The 16,172-nt window shown below is 39.2% G+C and overlaps 3 protein-coding genes and 1 non-coding gene across 4 annotated transcripts in view; all 4 read left to right on the top strand.

The window, feature by feature from the left end:
- LOC109972518 (mannose-binding protein C-like) overlaps positions 1 to 1,551 on the top strand; it is an 8,829-nt gene extending 7,278 nt beyond the window's left edge. Inside the window, exon 6 of the mRNA XM_020621436.1 lies at positions 1,096 to 1,551. Within this exon, the coding sequence (XP_020477092.1) occupies positions 1,096 to 1,101 (6 nt within the window). The 3' untranslated portion in view covers positions 1,102 to 1,551. The remainder of the gene's footprint in view (positions 1 to 1,095) is intronic.
- Positions 1,552 to 2,919: 1,368 nt separating this feature from the next.
- Positions 2,920 to 2,991, top strand: trnam-cau (transfer RNA methionine (anticodon CAU)). Its single transcript has one exon. It is a non-coding gene; the product is annotated as a tRNA-Met (tRNA).
- A 1,264-nt stretch (positions 2,992 to 4,255) lies between these two features.
- Positions 4,256 to 6,200, top strand: LOC109973124 (interferon-induced transmembrane protein 5-like). The gene is made up of 2 exons (XM_020622478.1): positions 4,256 to 4,549; positions 5,979 to 6,200. The coding sequence occupies exons 1-2, from the start codon at positions 4,343 to 4,345 to the stop codon at positions 6,198 to 6,200; spliced, it is 429 nt and encodes a 142-aa protein (XP_020478134.1). The 5' UTR covers positions 4,256 to 4,342.
- Positions 6,201 to 9,369: 3,169 nt separating this feature from the next.
- On the top strand, positions 9,370 to 15,062 carry LOC109972411 (uncharacterized oxidoreductase YjmC-like). Its single transcript, XM_020621240.1, has 11 exons — positions 9,370 to 9,423; positions 11,040 to 11,188; positions 11,532 to 11,720; positions 12,092 to 12,153; positions 12,276 to 12,329; positions 12,506 to 12,604; positions 13,119 to 13,254; positions 13,429 to 13,547; positions 14,122 to 14,217; positions 14,404 to 14,514; positions 14,997 to 15,062. Exons 1-11 carry the CDS (start codon positions 9,416 to 9,418, stop codon positions 15,060 to 15,062), a joined length of 1,089 nt encoding a protein of 362 aa, XP_020476896.1. The 5' UTR covers positions 9,370 to 9,415.
- The last annotated feature ends 1,110 nt before the right edge of the window (positions 15,063 to 16,172 follow it).

Here is a 16,172-nt window from a genome sequence, read left to right as displayed (position 1 = left end):
GGGGGGGGGGGACAAAGACGTCACTATGGATCCAACAAATTGTGCTGGACAGACATTAATAGCAGCCCTACATTTACAATATCAGTGCTACTTGTGAAACGCACTAATCCTACTTTTCTTTCCCATTGTAACGTGAACGCGGCATTAGCTTACACATTTCCTAGCAAAACAAAACGTTATGGCAAAAAAAAAAAAAAAAAAACACCACATACACAGGTGCAGTTAAGGCCAATTCAGATGGAGTGTGTTTTTCACACAACAGATAGAATTCCATCTATCAAATGTGTTTCCATGTGCCTCACATCAGCCCTGGACCCCCACAGGAAACACTGGTGTCATACTAGAATATCAGTCTAATCTAGACAAGGACAAAATTTTATGTATGTACTTACATACAGCATAATTACTTTTGGAAGGGACAATCCAGCATTTAATAATTAAATGATTAATAAGTACTTGCAGGACTGTTAGAAGAGTGTCTGACATTTAACTGTCACAAGAAAAACAAAAGAGAACTTGAGAGGCAGGAGACTTGAATGAGAAAGAAATTTAGCATTTGTAACAGCACAATTCACTTGCTTATATTCATGACTTTCTACACACTGTCTCCTCTTTTTCAGCCATAAACTATGATTTTGTCTGGAAAGTTGGCCAGAAATACTTTGTGTCCTACAAGGAGAGAGACTCTTTCTCCAGGGCCACCGAGTTTTGCTCCCAGCACGGCTTAGAGCTGGCTTTGCCCCAGAACGAGGAGGAGAACAATGTACTAACTCAAGTGTGTGGGGACGTTTACAAAAATATCTGGATCAATGTCAACAATAAAAAAGCTGAGGGGAATTTCGAGGTGGATATGAAAAAACAAACAACATCCTGACTCAAGTGTTTAAGAACCTTTATCAATGGATCAATGTCAGCAATAAAAAAGCAGAGGGGAATTTTGAGGTGGATATGAAAAACCGACCTCTGACCTTTACCAAATGGGCAGAAGGTCAACCAGACAGATCCATCCAGGATACAGGCTGCACCATGCTGTCAGAAAACGGCGTCTGGCACGTCACACAGGAATGCTTCCTGAATGCTTACATCATTTGTCAGATATAGAAACATGCATCCCATCCAAATCTTTCTATAATGCAAACATTTCCAAACATTTTCTTCAAGTCTGAAGTTCTGTTTCACTTTTTCTATAGGCTTACGTGAATTAACTGTGGATAAAAAAAGGCTGAAAAAAAAGGTGCATTATTTCATGTTAATGTCTAGTAAATTTAAGACTATTAAATATAAACTCATCCTTATTTTAGCAGTAATGTGTCTGTGTTTTGGAACCTTTGCCCTTGTAATAGGTATAATATTTAGTTTCCCACCACTACCCTTGTGATATATAATATCTCCTTAAGAAGTATAATGGCATCATCTGTATAAAAAAAAGAATGTAAGCAGAGACACGACTATATAAAGCATTAACCACTTCTCAAACTGATGTTTTTAAAGCATATGGCACAATAAAGCATAAGGCAGTCCTGCAGTCTTCTTTCATTTCTTATATATGTTAAGGTCTTTTTAAATTAGCCTCTTTGATATCTATTTTGGAAAACAGAAATAGTAAGTTTCAACTGAAAACCTAGGTCTTATCAATAAAGAAGAAAAGGAAACTATTACAACAGCACACAGCTGACAAAGTATTTGATTGATTAATTTGATTACGTACGGTAACCAAAGCTTCTGATTATAGGCGTAGCCCTCTAAGAGCTGTCGCTATTGGGTTTATCCCTCGCGCATGCGCATGGCCTCTAAGAGGGCGAAGCCTATACGAAACAGAATGTGCATCTCACTCCAGAGACAGCATTTCCATTAAGCAGCCACACAGAACCGGCAGGACGTTAACTAACCTGAGACAAAATAATGTTGTACAGTTTTTCCATTGATATAGTTCATTTCAAATTGTGGCGGCCCTGACCAGCCGCTTATGTTTATGTTCTGTTCTGTGTTAAATGGGTGCAGCCGTAATGTCCGGATAATGGACTTGCTGGTTACCGCTGTTTTCTGTGAAATGCCGCGCTGTTCTGGCTAATGTGGGATGGGGGGAGGAACAGGTGCGGGAGGGTATAAGAGGGATGACAGGTGGGCGTGCTGTGTTGGTTCTGTTGGCGGGCGATGGTGAAGTTCGGGAAGAGACCTGTAATGTTCTGTTTTGTTACTTTTTCCAGTGAGCACACAGTGCTGCGTTTTGCAGCCCTTTTCTTTCCTGGTTTTGTATGCCTGAATAAAGCCAAGAAAAGACGGAGAGGTGTTCTCCTCCTTGTCAGTCTAGGTGCCAGCACACAGCTGGATAGTTAGATGTCCCAGTATAGGATAGGGTCAGACCAGCTCCACTCATCCGAACCAGTGGAGCGCCACAATATATCCATTCATCAGCTTGTAGCCAGTTGGTCGAGAGGGCTGGAACCTAAACAGATACTTAAATTTAGATTAGCATAACTCACCAGTTGGCACTCCCAGTCTTTATCAGCTGGTTTAATACACAGGTGAAATATCTCCAGGTTCCTTTCCGAGCTCAAACTAAGTTTTGTGGTATACCGTTAACGTTCCGAATTGTTTTTGATGGAAACGTCTTTCACGTCTTAGGCTCTGCAACAAACTAGGCAGCGTCCACGAATGAATATCATTACAAAAAGCCAAGCTACTGCACGTAGTACACTTGTTCGGTCCATGTTGGAACGTTACGTGCTTGATTGTAACCTGTAACACTTGTCGTTAGCTTGCGGTAGGACTTACATTACCTAAATTAGATAACGGAAATCAAAGTTAATTTTAGCTAATGTTACACATAAGCACTCCTTCTATAAAATGTATCTGGGTAACCTCAGAGAAATACAGCCTAGATAACCTTTAAGTAGATGTGTGATGGGTTAAATCTACAGCAGAGTGGCGCAGCGGAAGCGTGCTGGGCCCATAACCCAGAGGTCGATGGATCGAAACCATCCTCTGCTAGGCTTTTTTTTTTCGCATTTTGTGTAACATTAATACGAGTGTAACTATACTATCTGTACATATGACCTATACATACAACATATACCTTCATTAAGGTAAAATTGTGTGCATGACTATTGGCAACTGAGTGTGTATTGTGTTTAACATAACATTAATGATGCACATCAGCCATAGGATCACTGATGGTGAATGTGCTGTCAGCCAAAATGTAAAAATTTTGTATACTGCCAGCAGAGGGCAATGTTGTCCCAAATTTCAAAGTTTGAATGTCCCAAATACAAAGTACCAATGCTCATTGTAAATTTTAGATGATTGTTTAGTTATTTGCTTATGTTTTAAAACATTTTATATGTATTTTTAAAAAACTCTCCCACACCTATGAGAGCCATCCCATTATGCCGCATCAAATCCCATGATGAATTATAAAGAACACAACAAATATTCACATCATGCCCAGGTCACTGACTGGGGAAATGTGTAATAATAATGTCTATTGTCCTCTCTCACAAGGCACTAAACACAACTTTTCTGCATTGGGCATTAACAGCAACCCATGGTTGTACTTGGAAACTCCAATCTGTGTGAATGTCAAGTACTTAAAATACAATAATGAACCAATCCTGCTCTGTAAAAGAAAACTTTTTAGCAAAATAACTGGTTTGTAAACTTGATGCTTTCAAACATTTGTCATCTCTACTGCATAGTCAATATTTCATTTATTTTTTACTACACAACTTCAACATTCCAAATCCAAAGATATTGTAATCTAAAACATGTTCAAGCTGGATCATTTCTCACCAGAATTTTCATTTTAGATCTTGTAACTGTGGACATCTACACTTAATGGAGTTGTAATATATTTCATGAATGTGTGACCTTCTTGCACCCACACAGTTCCCTTCAAGACCACATGACAAATTCTTTCCTCAAGGCGGCTGACACTTAGGATGAACTCCTCATCATCATCTTCAGGCTTTTAAACAGCACATCCCTGCCTCCACTGTCCTTCGCAACCTGTGACTTTGTGCTGCTCACATGACTTTATTTGCTCGCTCCTTTTCTGTCTTCTCTTCCATAGAGATTTTTGTCTGTCTGTCTGTCTGTCTGTAGCTCTATTTCAGACTCTCTTAGGCCTGACCACATAATGATAGACCTACAGTCTATTAAAGGACCCTGCCCACAAGTCATCTCCCTCTCACCTCCCTCTTCATGGGCCTTTATAAGCCTCTCACACAGGAGAGGGCAGGGGGGCACTATCCACAGCAGGACCCTGTACAAGCATTTGGAAGGCTAGCTAGTTCACAAAGCCAGCTGTTCACCCAAGGCCAGGGATACTTGACTAATAGTAGCCATGGACAACCATTCATACAACTTCCCGTCTGACTGCACCCCACACACCAACTGCAAGTCTGCACGTAAGCCAGCTGATTCCACCGTGGTGAACATGGGCAACACTGGCAAGAGTGCTCCTCGGGACTATCTAATCTGGTCGCTGTGCAACACCTTGTACGTTAACTTCTGCTGCCTGGGTTTCATGGCTCTCATCTACTCCATCAAGGTGAGCGTGATGTGTTCTGTTTTTCTTTTGTGCTAGCCTTTATTTGTAAATTCGGGCAATTTTCAACAACATCAGGAAACCTAGGAGATTAACTGATGTGTCAAAGGGAAGAAGTCAAGAAGTGACTGCACTGATTGTTTGACATAAGATGTCCAAGCAGTGATGGGAGGATGATCACAGCTGAGGTGATTCACAGAAGGATCCAAATAGCACAAGGACCTAACCCTCTGGTTAATAAAACAGTTTATTAGCTGATGTCCTAACTATTTTTGTTTTTTATCCCACCAAAAATAGAAAAAATGGAGCTTACTTTGTGAGAGACAAACAATTTTGTTAATTATTTAACAGTAAGCAATATAATATTAGATTGTAATAGTGTGAGTCTGGTGCAGTCTATGATGCAACAATGAATCACGTTTACAAGGAAATTTTTAAAACAGTGGAAATATTGTGGCAGATGCCACATTGGGAAATAAAACGTAGCCAGTCAAGAACAATTTGCCATGGCTGAATTTAAAGTGCCAGACTAAAAGACTAAATGCTCTGCTAGGAAAAGTTCTGTTTAGGGGAAAAGCAATATATTTTAGATGTTGTAGAGACCTGTTATTGTCTTCTTCTGGTTAGATGCTTGTTGTGGACCACCACAATGCTAAACTGCATTTCATTGCCTTGTACTTGTACTACATGGGTAATGACAATAAAGTTAAATCTAATCTAATCTATTGTCCCTGGTCAGATGGGTCACACAGTAGAAAGTTGGTGTTACCACAGGAATGGGGCTGTCCAGAAGCAGAAGTGTAAACCTAAACGAAATTTTTCGCACTATAACACGACCAAAGATCTTTGAAAACGCCTTGTGCAAAGCAGAACAGGACAAACTCTAAGACTACCTGGCTTAAATGGTTTCTGAAAAGCTCACCACAAAGGGTGCACATACCCTTTATTTAAGTCTTTTTTTTCTGTCTGCATAGGGAGTAGCTCTAAAACACAGACCGTGTATTGACTTAGCACTCAAATTAAAGGCCGGGACCGGCTGCTTGTCTGTGGAGTTAAAAATGGCATAAATGGCATCTTCCTAATGGGCAAGTACTCATGGGAAATTAGAGAGTGCTAGAAAGAGACACTTCATATCATTCTGGCCTTGAATAACTTCAAATCTGCACTCTGTGTGAAAAAATTGGAAGCTGTGGGACAAGCTGTGATGAACTGACAGTAAACATGACAGAATGCCTTTGTTTGCCCTCCTAACTGTTTACAGTATCCATGGGTGTAAACACTTAATCACTTTTGCTCTTTATGTCTGAAAATGCTTAGCTGAGCCACAAGTGCAGACAAATGCCTTTATTTTGAAACTCATCTTTCCTGTATCAGTTAAAACAAATTCTGTGGATGCAAATAATAATGTGTGTATGTGTCTGTGTGTGTGTAGGCCAGGGACCAGAAGACTCAGGGCAACCTGCAGCTAGCTCAGGAGTGTTCAGACAAGGCCAAGTGGTACAACATCCTGGCAGCTGGCTGGAACCTGCTTATTCCACTTCTGGCCATCGTCCTGCTTGTCCTCCTGCTGGTCCACCTGGGCTCGTCCAAGGGCTCCTATGACTTCTTCGGAGAGGATGGCTTCCAAAACTTCATGAGACTGTTCAGCTGGTAGATGGGGCAAAAAGAGAGACAGAATAATAATAATAATAATAATAATAATAATAAAAAAACAAACAGATCAGTCTCAACTCAGCTGCCAGGAGAGATTTTATTCAACCAATGAGGGTTTACTGTATAGCTCCTAAGATTTTTAGCCAGTATAAGTAATAAATATCTTACGGTTCCTTTTCTACATGGAAGTCAGGACCCATACCGGACATCCTGAAAGCTGGACAGCATTAAAATAATCCTAATTGGTGAGAAGGAAAAGTAAGTCTTGTCTTAGTAAGCTTGGATTGTCCTCTTAGGAATGCAATATAAATGCTTGAATCAAATATTAGGCCAGTACAAGACTAATATTTGACCAGTGTCTGAGAGTCACAGATTAAGTAAAGGAAATACAGCAGATCATTATGCATGGTCTGACATTTCTCAGAATTCATACAGTGGTAAAAAAAAAAAAAAAAAAAAGCATATTGAATCCTTAATGTGATGCCAGTATTAGAAGATGTTTACACCTGCCAGTCTCCTAGAAATGGTCAGTTGCAGTGTGAAGTTGATCAAAGACTGAAGAAGCCTAAAATAGAAAACAGGGGAATGACTGGAGTTAAAAAAGGCCAGCAGGTTGAGAAATGAGCAAGCAGCTATCTGTGGGTCATTTTTGTTGTTATTTATTGTATTTATGTTGAATGGAAACTTGGATGGCAGCTGAAGTTACCCCTAGTCAGCATAGAAAGAGACGAGAGAACAAAGGACGGTGGAGCCAAAGTAGGAGCGATGCAAAGAGAAGCCACTTTAGAAAGGACAAGCAACATTCACCTCCCACTGATAGTCATTTATTTTTTTGTCTTTTGTCACTCTTTAAAATGTTATTACTGTTGAGCATACATCTATTTTTTTGTCAATATTCATGTATTTTTATTAGTATTTTAAGTATTTTGATTTTACATCATCTTACTGCCATGGTCTTAAATAAAACACATACTGTTAATTCAGTATTTCATTGAAAAACAAATCAAAGCCTTAATTTTTTCCTTCACATAAAGCTTTTACATAACTTTACAAAACTCTGCTAACAGTTACCTGGTCTTTTTGGGATCGCCTCTCAGCTAATGAACACAGGGGACCAAGTGATGTTGATTCACATGGCTCTTGTGGTTCCACTGCTGCACCTACACCCAACTTTAAAGTGATCATTTTGGGCTTCATAGCTTTGATTCTGGGGTGAGGGAATAGACAAGGCGTGGCTGTTTTCATCCCAGCTGTGAGCCTGTTGCTGTACTAACTATAACCAGAATACCCTTTTTTTAGGAAACTGTATAAATGTGCAGGACCGCCCAGGCAGAGTCAGTAGCAATGTAAAGGCCTGCAGCGGGACAAGATGGCTCATTTCCACTCAATCTGCTCTCACTCTGAGGTTGTGGGGAATACTTGTCATTTTACATTGACTTTTTGTTGATGGATATTTTTTCTAAATATGCTAAACACCTGCCACACTACATGGGCTACATGGTCCTGCCTTTAGGCTCATCATCATAGATGAATGTCATGCTGCAAATAATAATTCATTACAATGCAGTTAAGGTAATGTTTCACCTAAACACTATATGGCAGGAAGTGACTGCACTGCAAAAGCAGTTCTGCAATGGACAGAACTGCTTTTGTTTTTCTTTAATTTGAGGAGTTAGGGTTAAGAAACATTTCACAATCTAATCTGGATATCATACAGAAAATTCCTAAGAGGCTTGGTTTGTCCTCCTGCTTCTCGTGAGTGTCCCACTCCTCCTGGCCTCCCATCCTCTGGCCTCACAACATATTAGCAGCCTCTCTTTGCTTCTAACTTTATTTATATGCACCCAAATCACAGCCTCTAGCTTCCAGCTTTCTATTTTTTCTCCTGTGGTCAATGAGAAATGCTTACAGATGTCAGAGCTGTGGGGAATTACAGGCTAGGAGCCAGCAGTGCAGACAGAGGGCGTATTAACAACAGAGGGCTAGAGAAGCGAGAAGGACACATATAAAACCTTTGTACTAGTTAACAAACATCTAACTTTAACGTTAGCCCTCTTCACAACATTAACTGAGAAGCTTCTCACTCACTCAGCAGCTGGTAAAAGTCAAACTAAGCACTATGCAATACTCATAATAAAATAAATAATCCCAATCCACATTTCAGGGATTTGAATGTGCTTGAGTCTGGACTGACTTCTAGCAGAAATTCCATTTTCTAATCTTAATCTAACGTAATTCTTATTTCTAAATAATCACTGAATTTAATCTCATACCCACTCTTGAACCTGAAATTGTGTCTTGGTAAAATGCTCTCACATATCCTTTTTTAAAAACATGTTCCAGAATTGGTGGTGAACAGTCACATAGGCAGCAAATCGACACAAGAAGATATCAATTGCACAACTAAACTGTGTCTGTGTGGGAATTATTTTAGAAAGGTCTTCTGGAAATAAGCAAATATTATGAGGTATTATATTATTATAGTAATTATAAAATTCTCACTCCCTCAAAAAATATTTGTGTAAATATTTTTAACAGTGAAGATCAGGTTATATTTGTTGTTATCTGTTATAATGGCAACAAGCCATCTGTCATCACAGGTGGAATGAATAGTAAAGGTCAAAAACTGTCAAATTCTAAAAGCAGTTACAAAACATACAAATCATTTTCAGTTTGACTCCTAAAAAACTAAATTCTGAAGAGTTTTTGTTTTTCACATTGAATGAAATTTCCAGATTTGATAAATAAATGATACACACTTAAAGATTTCAGGAAATAAATTAGAAAATGAGGAAAGGAAAGTAAAATTGCTAACAACAAACAACAAGAAAACCACACACAAAAGGATGGGAGTGGTGTCCTTTATCCCTGTGACTGTTTCGGTGATCATTTTGTCAAGAGGTATTATCTTTTGGTATAATATGTATAGTAGCCTAATAAAAGCCAACAGCATTAGTAACCACAACATGTCCTCGCCAAAGGTAGACGACCTGTCATGTCAAACACTGAAGCAAATATAAAGTTTACATAAGGCCCGGAGCCCCTCGATGCCAGAGAAGGTCTGTGTGACAGCTTCTCCTCCATCACAGAGAAACAGGCAGACAGGACACCTGGAAGTCGTTGGAGTCATCGTTGATCATCGATAACTGCAGGTCCTCAGAACCACAGCAGAGAGAAACACACCATCCAGCTGTGGGAACATCAAGTACAGTCAACATGAGCAGGTGAGGACCAGTGTTGTTTTCAGCTACAAGATGATAGAGTTAGTTAATGTATGACAGTCTACTGACAAACCCTTTCTTTATAATATAAATAAGGCTACAACACTGAGGTTCTTTTAGGCCTATTTTGCTTTGTCATTTCCATATTAATGGAAACTCAACCATTGCTCAGGCAAAAGTAATTACATTTCTCTCTAAAATTTTTTCCAATTTTGGTAATGAATGCTACAAGGTGGTGGATGTGTTTCTCCTGTTTCAGCTGAATATAGATCAAAAACCAGTGTGTGGTTTTCAGCAATTAAAGGAAGTAAAGGATCTTGAGAAGTATTAAAAGGGAATAATGTGCATCATCAGACCGCTACTTTGGAGAACTATCTGTTCATCAGAGTTTTTTGCTGCGTGGTTCTAAATGATCTTTGTATCTGACACCTGTGGGAGCTTTTGAAGTGTTTTGGTAGACAGCTCTCTCCACCACCATCACCAAAACACCAAATCAGGGAATATGTTTTGGACAAATGGTGTTCATCCCTCCAGTAGAGTTCAGAGACTTGTAGAGTCAATGCCAAGGTGCATGGTGGCACGTGGTGGCTCAACACTGTACTAAAAGAGTCCTTTCTTCTGTCACCATTCTAGAGCTATGGATAAATACTTGAAAGAAATAACATTTTGGGAAAGTTTATTCCTTTCTTGCTGATGCTCATCTGTAGGGCATCTGTAAGCTGAAACCAGCAGCTGGTTAGCTTAGTTTGACATAAAAACTGGACACAAAGTAAAACTACTAGCCAAGTTTTGAAACTGTAAAAAAACAGACATTGCAAAAACAATACTGACTTTTTTTCTCCCTGAAAAGTTGTATGTTAGAATCTAAGGCAAAATAATCAGTATTATAATTTTGATTTAATTTGTTTTAATGTGCTGTACTTAAACTGTGACCTAGAACCGCAGTCAGTGACACCACTGTGTGTAGTGCGATGCTCTATGCACTAACAATTTTTCCCATCTAATACGTGATGTTCTGTGAGTTCAGCAATGACTTGTAAAGTCAACAAAAAGGTTGCCATTTTGTTTACAGTGGTTATCAGCAGTTTTCTGCTGAGTTTCAATAACATTTTAACTAATACCAGCAGAGCTTTACTGCTGTGACCTATATTATCTACATGGCTGCAGGTTGTGCCACCCCGTTGCAAAGATGGGCTTTGCAAACTTTGAATTACAATGAGACTGTCTATGGTGTCAAACCTGACAAAATGTGGGGCAACAAAGGGTTTACCCACACAGGACTTTGGTTTAGGACATAACTGATCAGCTTTGCAGTTGGCTTTATTTACCTTTGGACCAAAGGTCAGAGTCACTGTTCTGTTCTGTTCCTGACGCCAACATTTGAAGGAGAACCAGAAAACCATCCAAAATACTGGCAAAACTCTAATCTGTTGGCAAACACTGGCAGTGGTAGTATAAGCTATTATACTCATTAATAAAATTTTACCTTTGAATGCACTGCTGAACTCCAGAAACAGAGCAGCGCATGAACTTATTTCCAAACCACACAACATTAATTTGATTATAAGCATCTGTGCTATACTTAAAGAGGTTTCTGATTAAACATTTCCTCTCTGCAGATGTCTGATTAAGCAGGTGGAGGTGCAGAGCTTCATTGAAAGGTGTATGACAGCTGTGGGCACCAAGCCGCACCACGCCCACAGCCTGGCCCTGGTACTGGTGGAAGGCGACCTCAGGGGCCACTACAGCCATGGGCTCAACAGGATGGGTCAGTGATGCACTGGAAATGTGTCACTTTATCTGCATGCTTAATTTAATAGTGTGGTGGTGGTGGTGGTAATACTGTGAGTAGTTCCCCTGATGCTTTCATATGTTTTTTGTTTGTTTTGTATTTTGTCTATTAGGCTCAATCTTATTTCTTTGCTTAGACTATATGCTACCAAACACTGATTTGAAGAAGTGAAACTGATGAAGTATTGTGAAATTTTAGGTGTAAACATGGAAAACTAGATTCTCTGCTTAGCCACTTATATATTTTTGTACATAGCCTTCAACCCATTGACCATTATCTATAGACATGGGTATTCTTTGTGTTTTCTGTTTTTCAACAGACATGTATGTAAAGGACATCCAGACAGGAATCTGTGAAACATCTGGTGAGCCAGTGGTGGAGAAAGAGAGTGCAGCCACGGCACTGGTGGATGGGAAGAACCTCCTGGGTCCTGTGGTGGGAAACTTCTGTATGAATCTAGCTATAAAGAAGGCCAAAGAAGTGGGCACTGGCTGGGTGGTGGCACATGGTGAGCCCCTGAGTCCCCACCCCGCTCCCATTTTTTGGGGGGGTGGAGATTGATGATTAAAGCTTTAGAAGTAAAACTTTGAAAGGCCATGGTCCATTTTGATTGAGCCAAGGTTCATTTGTGGAATAAACAGATTTTTCTTGAAAAAGCCTTGAGATCATAAAGGGATCATTGTTCCTGATTAAATTTTAGTTGAGTGTTTGGCTCATAAATCTGGGAGAGGAGAAACTTTAGAGAAGGCAAAATACAGATTAAAGAGGTTTCTGCAGTAAAATCTCTCACGGCCTAACAGTAAACATAATTTGACAAATTACCTACAAAAATGACCACTGCTTTTAAACCATAAAATCCTAATAGCACTTTTTTCTCAGGCTCCAACCATTTTGGTATTGCTGGATACTACGCAATGCAAGCTCTGAAGGAAAACATGATTGTGAGTGATTGTGTGTGGACAATTAGATGAAAACACTTTAATTTTCCCAATACTCTAACAGCTTTCAGCTGTTTTCCCAGCTGGTTTTACATCTATGTATTTTAATAATTTGACTCCAACAGGGCATTTCATTGACCAACTCGTCCCCACTGGTGGTTCCTACTCGTGGTAAAGACGTATGAATATTAATTATTCTCAATTAATATTCTCAATTAATGCATTTAGTGTTAATAGTTGAATTCAAAGAACAGTAGTAGTAGTATGTATGTAGACATCATAAATGATTATACATCTAAACATCAATCTTACTGGTAAATACGTCTTCCACACTATAACACTGTGACCTTTGTAGTGCACTTTGGGCACCAACCCCCTCAGTGTGGCAGCTCCTGCTCAAGACGGCGACAGCTTTGTTCTGGACATGGCCACATCAGCAGTAGCACTTGGAAAGGTAAGCTGCTGATGACTTGAATACAGAACAGAACGTCTTCATTCATTAACAGTAAACATAATTTGACAAATTAGCTACAAAAATGACCACTGCTTTTAAAGCATAAAATCCTAATAGCACTTTTTTCTCAGGCTCCAACCATTTTGGTATTCAAGAGACATTTCCTGCACCAGTGGAGTTTGACCCAGGCTGTTTTACTTTTAATACTGTTTGTCTGTCTTGTATCTGAAGTTGTTAGGAATGCATTTTCAGTGTAATTAATTAAAAACAAAGCTGGGGGGCTGCAGGTATAGCTTCTCATAATCACATAACTTCTGAATGAATTCATGTAATGACATTGCATTTAGCATTCCTATCAGATGAAAAAGGATGAGACACATCCTATTATTTGAGACAGGGATATGCCCGCAACTGTCCCATCAGCTTTTCTGAAACTAGCTGCAATGGGAGAGGCAAAATCCTCCTGACCGCTGTCCTATAAATTTCAAGTCTTCTTCTCATTTAATGTGTACAGGTGGAGCTCAGTGAACGGCGTGGAGACCCCATCCCTGAGGGTTGGGGCTGTGATGCTCAAGGACAGTTGACAACAGACCCCAAGAGAGTCCTGAGCGGAGGAGGACTGATGCCCATTGGTGGCGGTGAAGCCACAGGTCAGAAAGATGCTTCTTTTCACTGCCTTTCACATTTTCATAGTTCATGATGATTAGTTATTATCAATGTCCCACTTTTGTGGGAGATTTGTATATTATGACAAATTTTTCATTTTACCCTTCATGCCATTAAACAGCTGAAGTTCACTTATGTTATTTCACGGTTGCTTTCAGGAGGCTACAAAGGCTATGGTCTGGGAATGTTGGTGGAGGTGCTCTCTGGTATCTTGGCTGGTGCCCAGTACAGCAAACATATCCGCATGTGGAAACTAACAGACCGTGTTGCCAACCTGGTAGCATTTTTATTTATTTATTTATGTGGGCTTGTGTGATGTTTTAAAAAGAACATACTGACCCCATTAAAAAATTAAAACCTGACCCCAAGGTAGCTTGATACTGTATAAATCACCCCTGTTGCTTTACAGACTCCTGGAAACCATCAGGGTGGTTTTCAAGAAAACTGAATGGTACCTGATAAAATAAAAGCAAATGGTTTGGTAATGTAGATGTGTTTAATAGGATGTGACCAGCAGCCACTTATTGTGTCTAAACCACTGTTGTGGTTTGTGATGGAGCAGCTACCCCAAACAGCTTACTGTTGCCCAGCAGTGGGGTAATTTAATAACGCTGACGATAACGTACTGTTCTTGAGTAATGCACAGGAAAGCTTGGTTTACAATACAGTGGTGATCAGCTGGTTAGAAACAAAGTTGGTGAAAACAGTTCTCACTCAAAAACAGCATAAAAATAAACCATAGGAGCTGATTTCTACTGAGAGTTCAACAAGTTTTAAATGTTGAAACAGTCTTTGACAGCTGACCTTCCTGTTTCCACTGGGCCCATCACCTGTTTTGTTTGTGTTTTCAGGGCCAGTGTTTTGTGGCAGTTAACCCAGAGAACTTTGCCCCCGGGTTCAGTGAGAGGATGTCAGACCTGCTGTCCATCCAGAGAGGGCTGGACCCTGTGAGCAGACCCCACTGATACAATGTTGATATTTACTGCAGACTCATCAGGGGAGACAATATGTAGATGATGTCCAGTGATTGCAATTTCTCAGTCTTGTAATTTGAAAAGAAAATAAGACAAAGCATGTAAGTTAATTGTTTTGAGTTTCATTGTATTGTTGTTCTAACCATTTTTTTTTTGTAGGCTGACCCTGACGCTCCTGTTATGGCGGCTGGAGACCCAGAGAGCATGAACATAAAGAAGTGTGAGGAACTGGGCGGGATCCCCTACCACATCAGTGTGGTCAACTATATGGTAAGAACAGCACAAAAGAAATAAGTGGTCATAGTCTGAATATTTGGAAAAATGTATTTCAAAACAAATGTTCTATACACAAACCAAGTTTTAAAACAGGCGCACAACTTCAATAACAATGATGAGGAAATTACTGTTTGGCCAAGATTTTAAGAGGTTGACTACACTTTGCCAAGAAATTGTATGGTACACAACCTCCTGTAAAACCACAACTTGTCACAAAATCAGTAATTACTGGATTAGTGAGCAGTGACAGAGTGAGCCCAGTTGTCTCCCCTTCTTTCCAGTTCTTATGCTAAACTAAGCTAACTGGCTGCCGGCCGTAGCTTCCTATTCACTGTACAGTTGTGAGAGTGCTTTCAGTCTTGCCCTCTAAATCGGCAAAAAGCAAATAAACATATTTCCTAAAATATCCAGCTATTGTTGTAAAGGAAATTCCTTTGCAATTCATCTGACTTATCTTTTTTGTTTGATTTTTGCAGAATGAATGTGCTAAGACAATTGGTGTCAGCCCTCTGCTGCCGTGTGACAAACTCATCTCCAATTAGTCAGTGCCCTCAAGATTCCCAGCACTGGTAATCTGTCATTTCTGCATGAAGTTCACATTGTGCAACTTGCGAATGGAGCTTTGTGTACATTATACATGTTGACACACTGCATCTCCAGAACTTAATTTAAAACACGTACACTGTTTGTCTAAACCTGCTGTGTATTATAGCTTAGTGTCTGTTATCTGTCTGTCTTAGTGGAGTTAGCTGTTGCAATTTTGTAATTGTACAGTAATTGCAACAGTATTGTGACTCAAAAGCATTTAAATTGAAAGATAATTATATAACAATCAAACTCTCATTTAAAAACATTTGTTATTATATAAAGCCATTTAGAGCAAAATTTGTTTTTCTGCACATTATTGCTGCTGTTTCTGTCTTCTATAAGCAGTTGTATACAAAACAAAAACCCTCAGAATTTGAGGTGAAGGGTCATCCAATTAGTGTTTCCTCTACTTTCAAAGCAAAAGCTGAGACAGTGGTGTTCTTTTTATCTGAAAGATATGTCTGTATTATCTGAAAAATCAAAAAGATGACAATAAATGACTAAAATCAATATTCGGTTTGTTGACAAATGACCAGTGCAAGTAATGTTGACAGTCAAATTAATTAATAACTAGTCATATTTTCTCAACCAGATGTAGTGTTTTGTTATGTTTTGTATTCAGTTTTTACACATAATTTATGAAAGAATGAAAACATTCAACATCACTTCTGAGTAAAATGCTGCCTTCAGATATGCATACGTATAAGTTCCTTATCAAGTTTGTTTCAGGAAACAAACTTTACACAAACATCGGCTGGTATTACAGGGTGCAGGTAATATTTTTCACCACTAGAGGGAGACACATGACCTGGCACTGTTCACTCTTAAGGTCCTTTAATCGAGTTAGTTGACATATTTTATTTTGTTTACCTCATATTTGGTTAAATATTACAGGGTTACAATTTCCATAGAAATGGTAAAATATTAAATGTAAAGCTGATATGTGAACAAAAGTTAAAACACCAAAGCCACATGATTACTGAGACTCTGGACACTTTTCTTTTTAAATTCCATGTTGGCCCTCAAAAATCTTGATCATCCATCAAAGATAAAATATATGGTTC

The sequence above is a fragment of the Monopterus albus genome, unplaced genomic scaffold (assembly GCF_001952655.1).
Source record: "Monopterus albus unplaced genomic scaffold, M_albus_1.0 scaffold7.1, whole genome shotgun sequence".
Lineage (NCBI taxonomy): Eukaryota > Metazoa > Chordata > Actinopteri > Synbranchiformes > Synbranchidae > Monopterus > Monopterus albus.
Note: the sequence above shows the minus strand (reverse complement) of the source record. Positions and strands in the feature narration are given on the sequence as shown.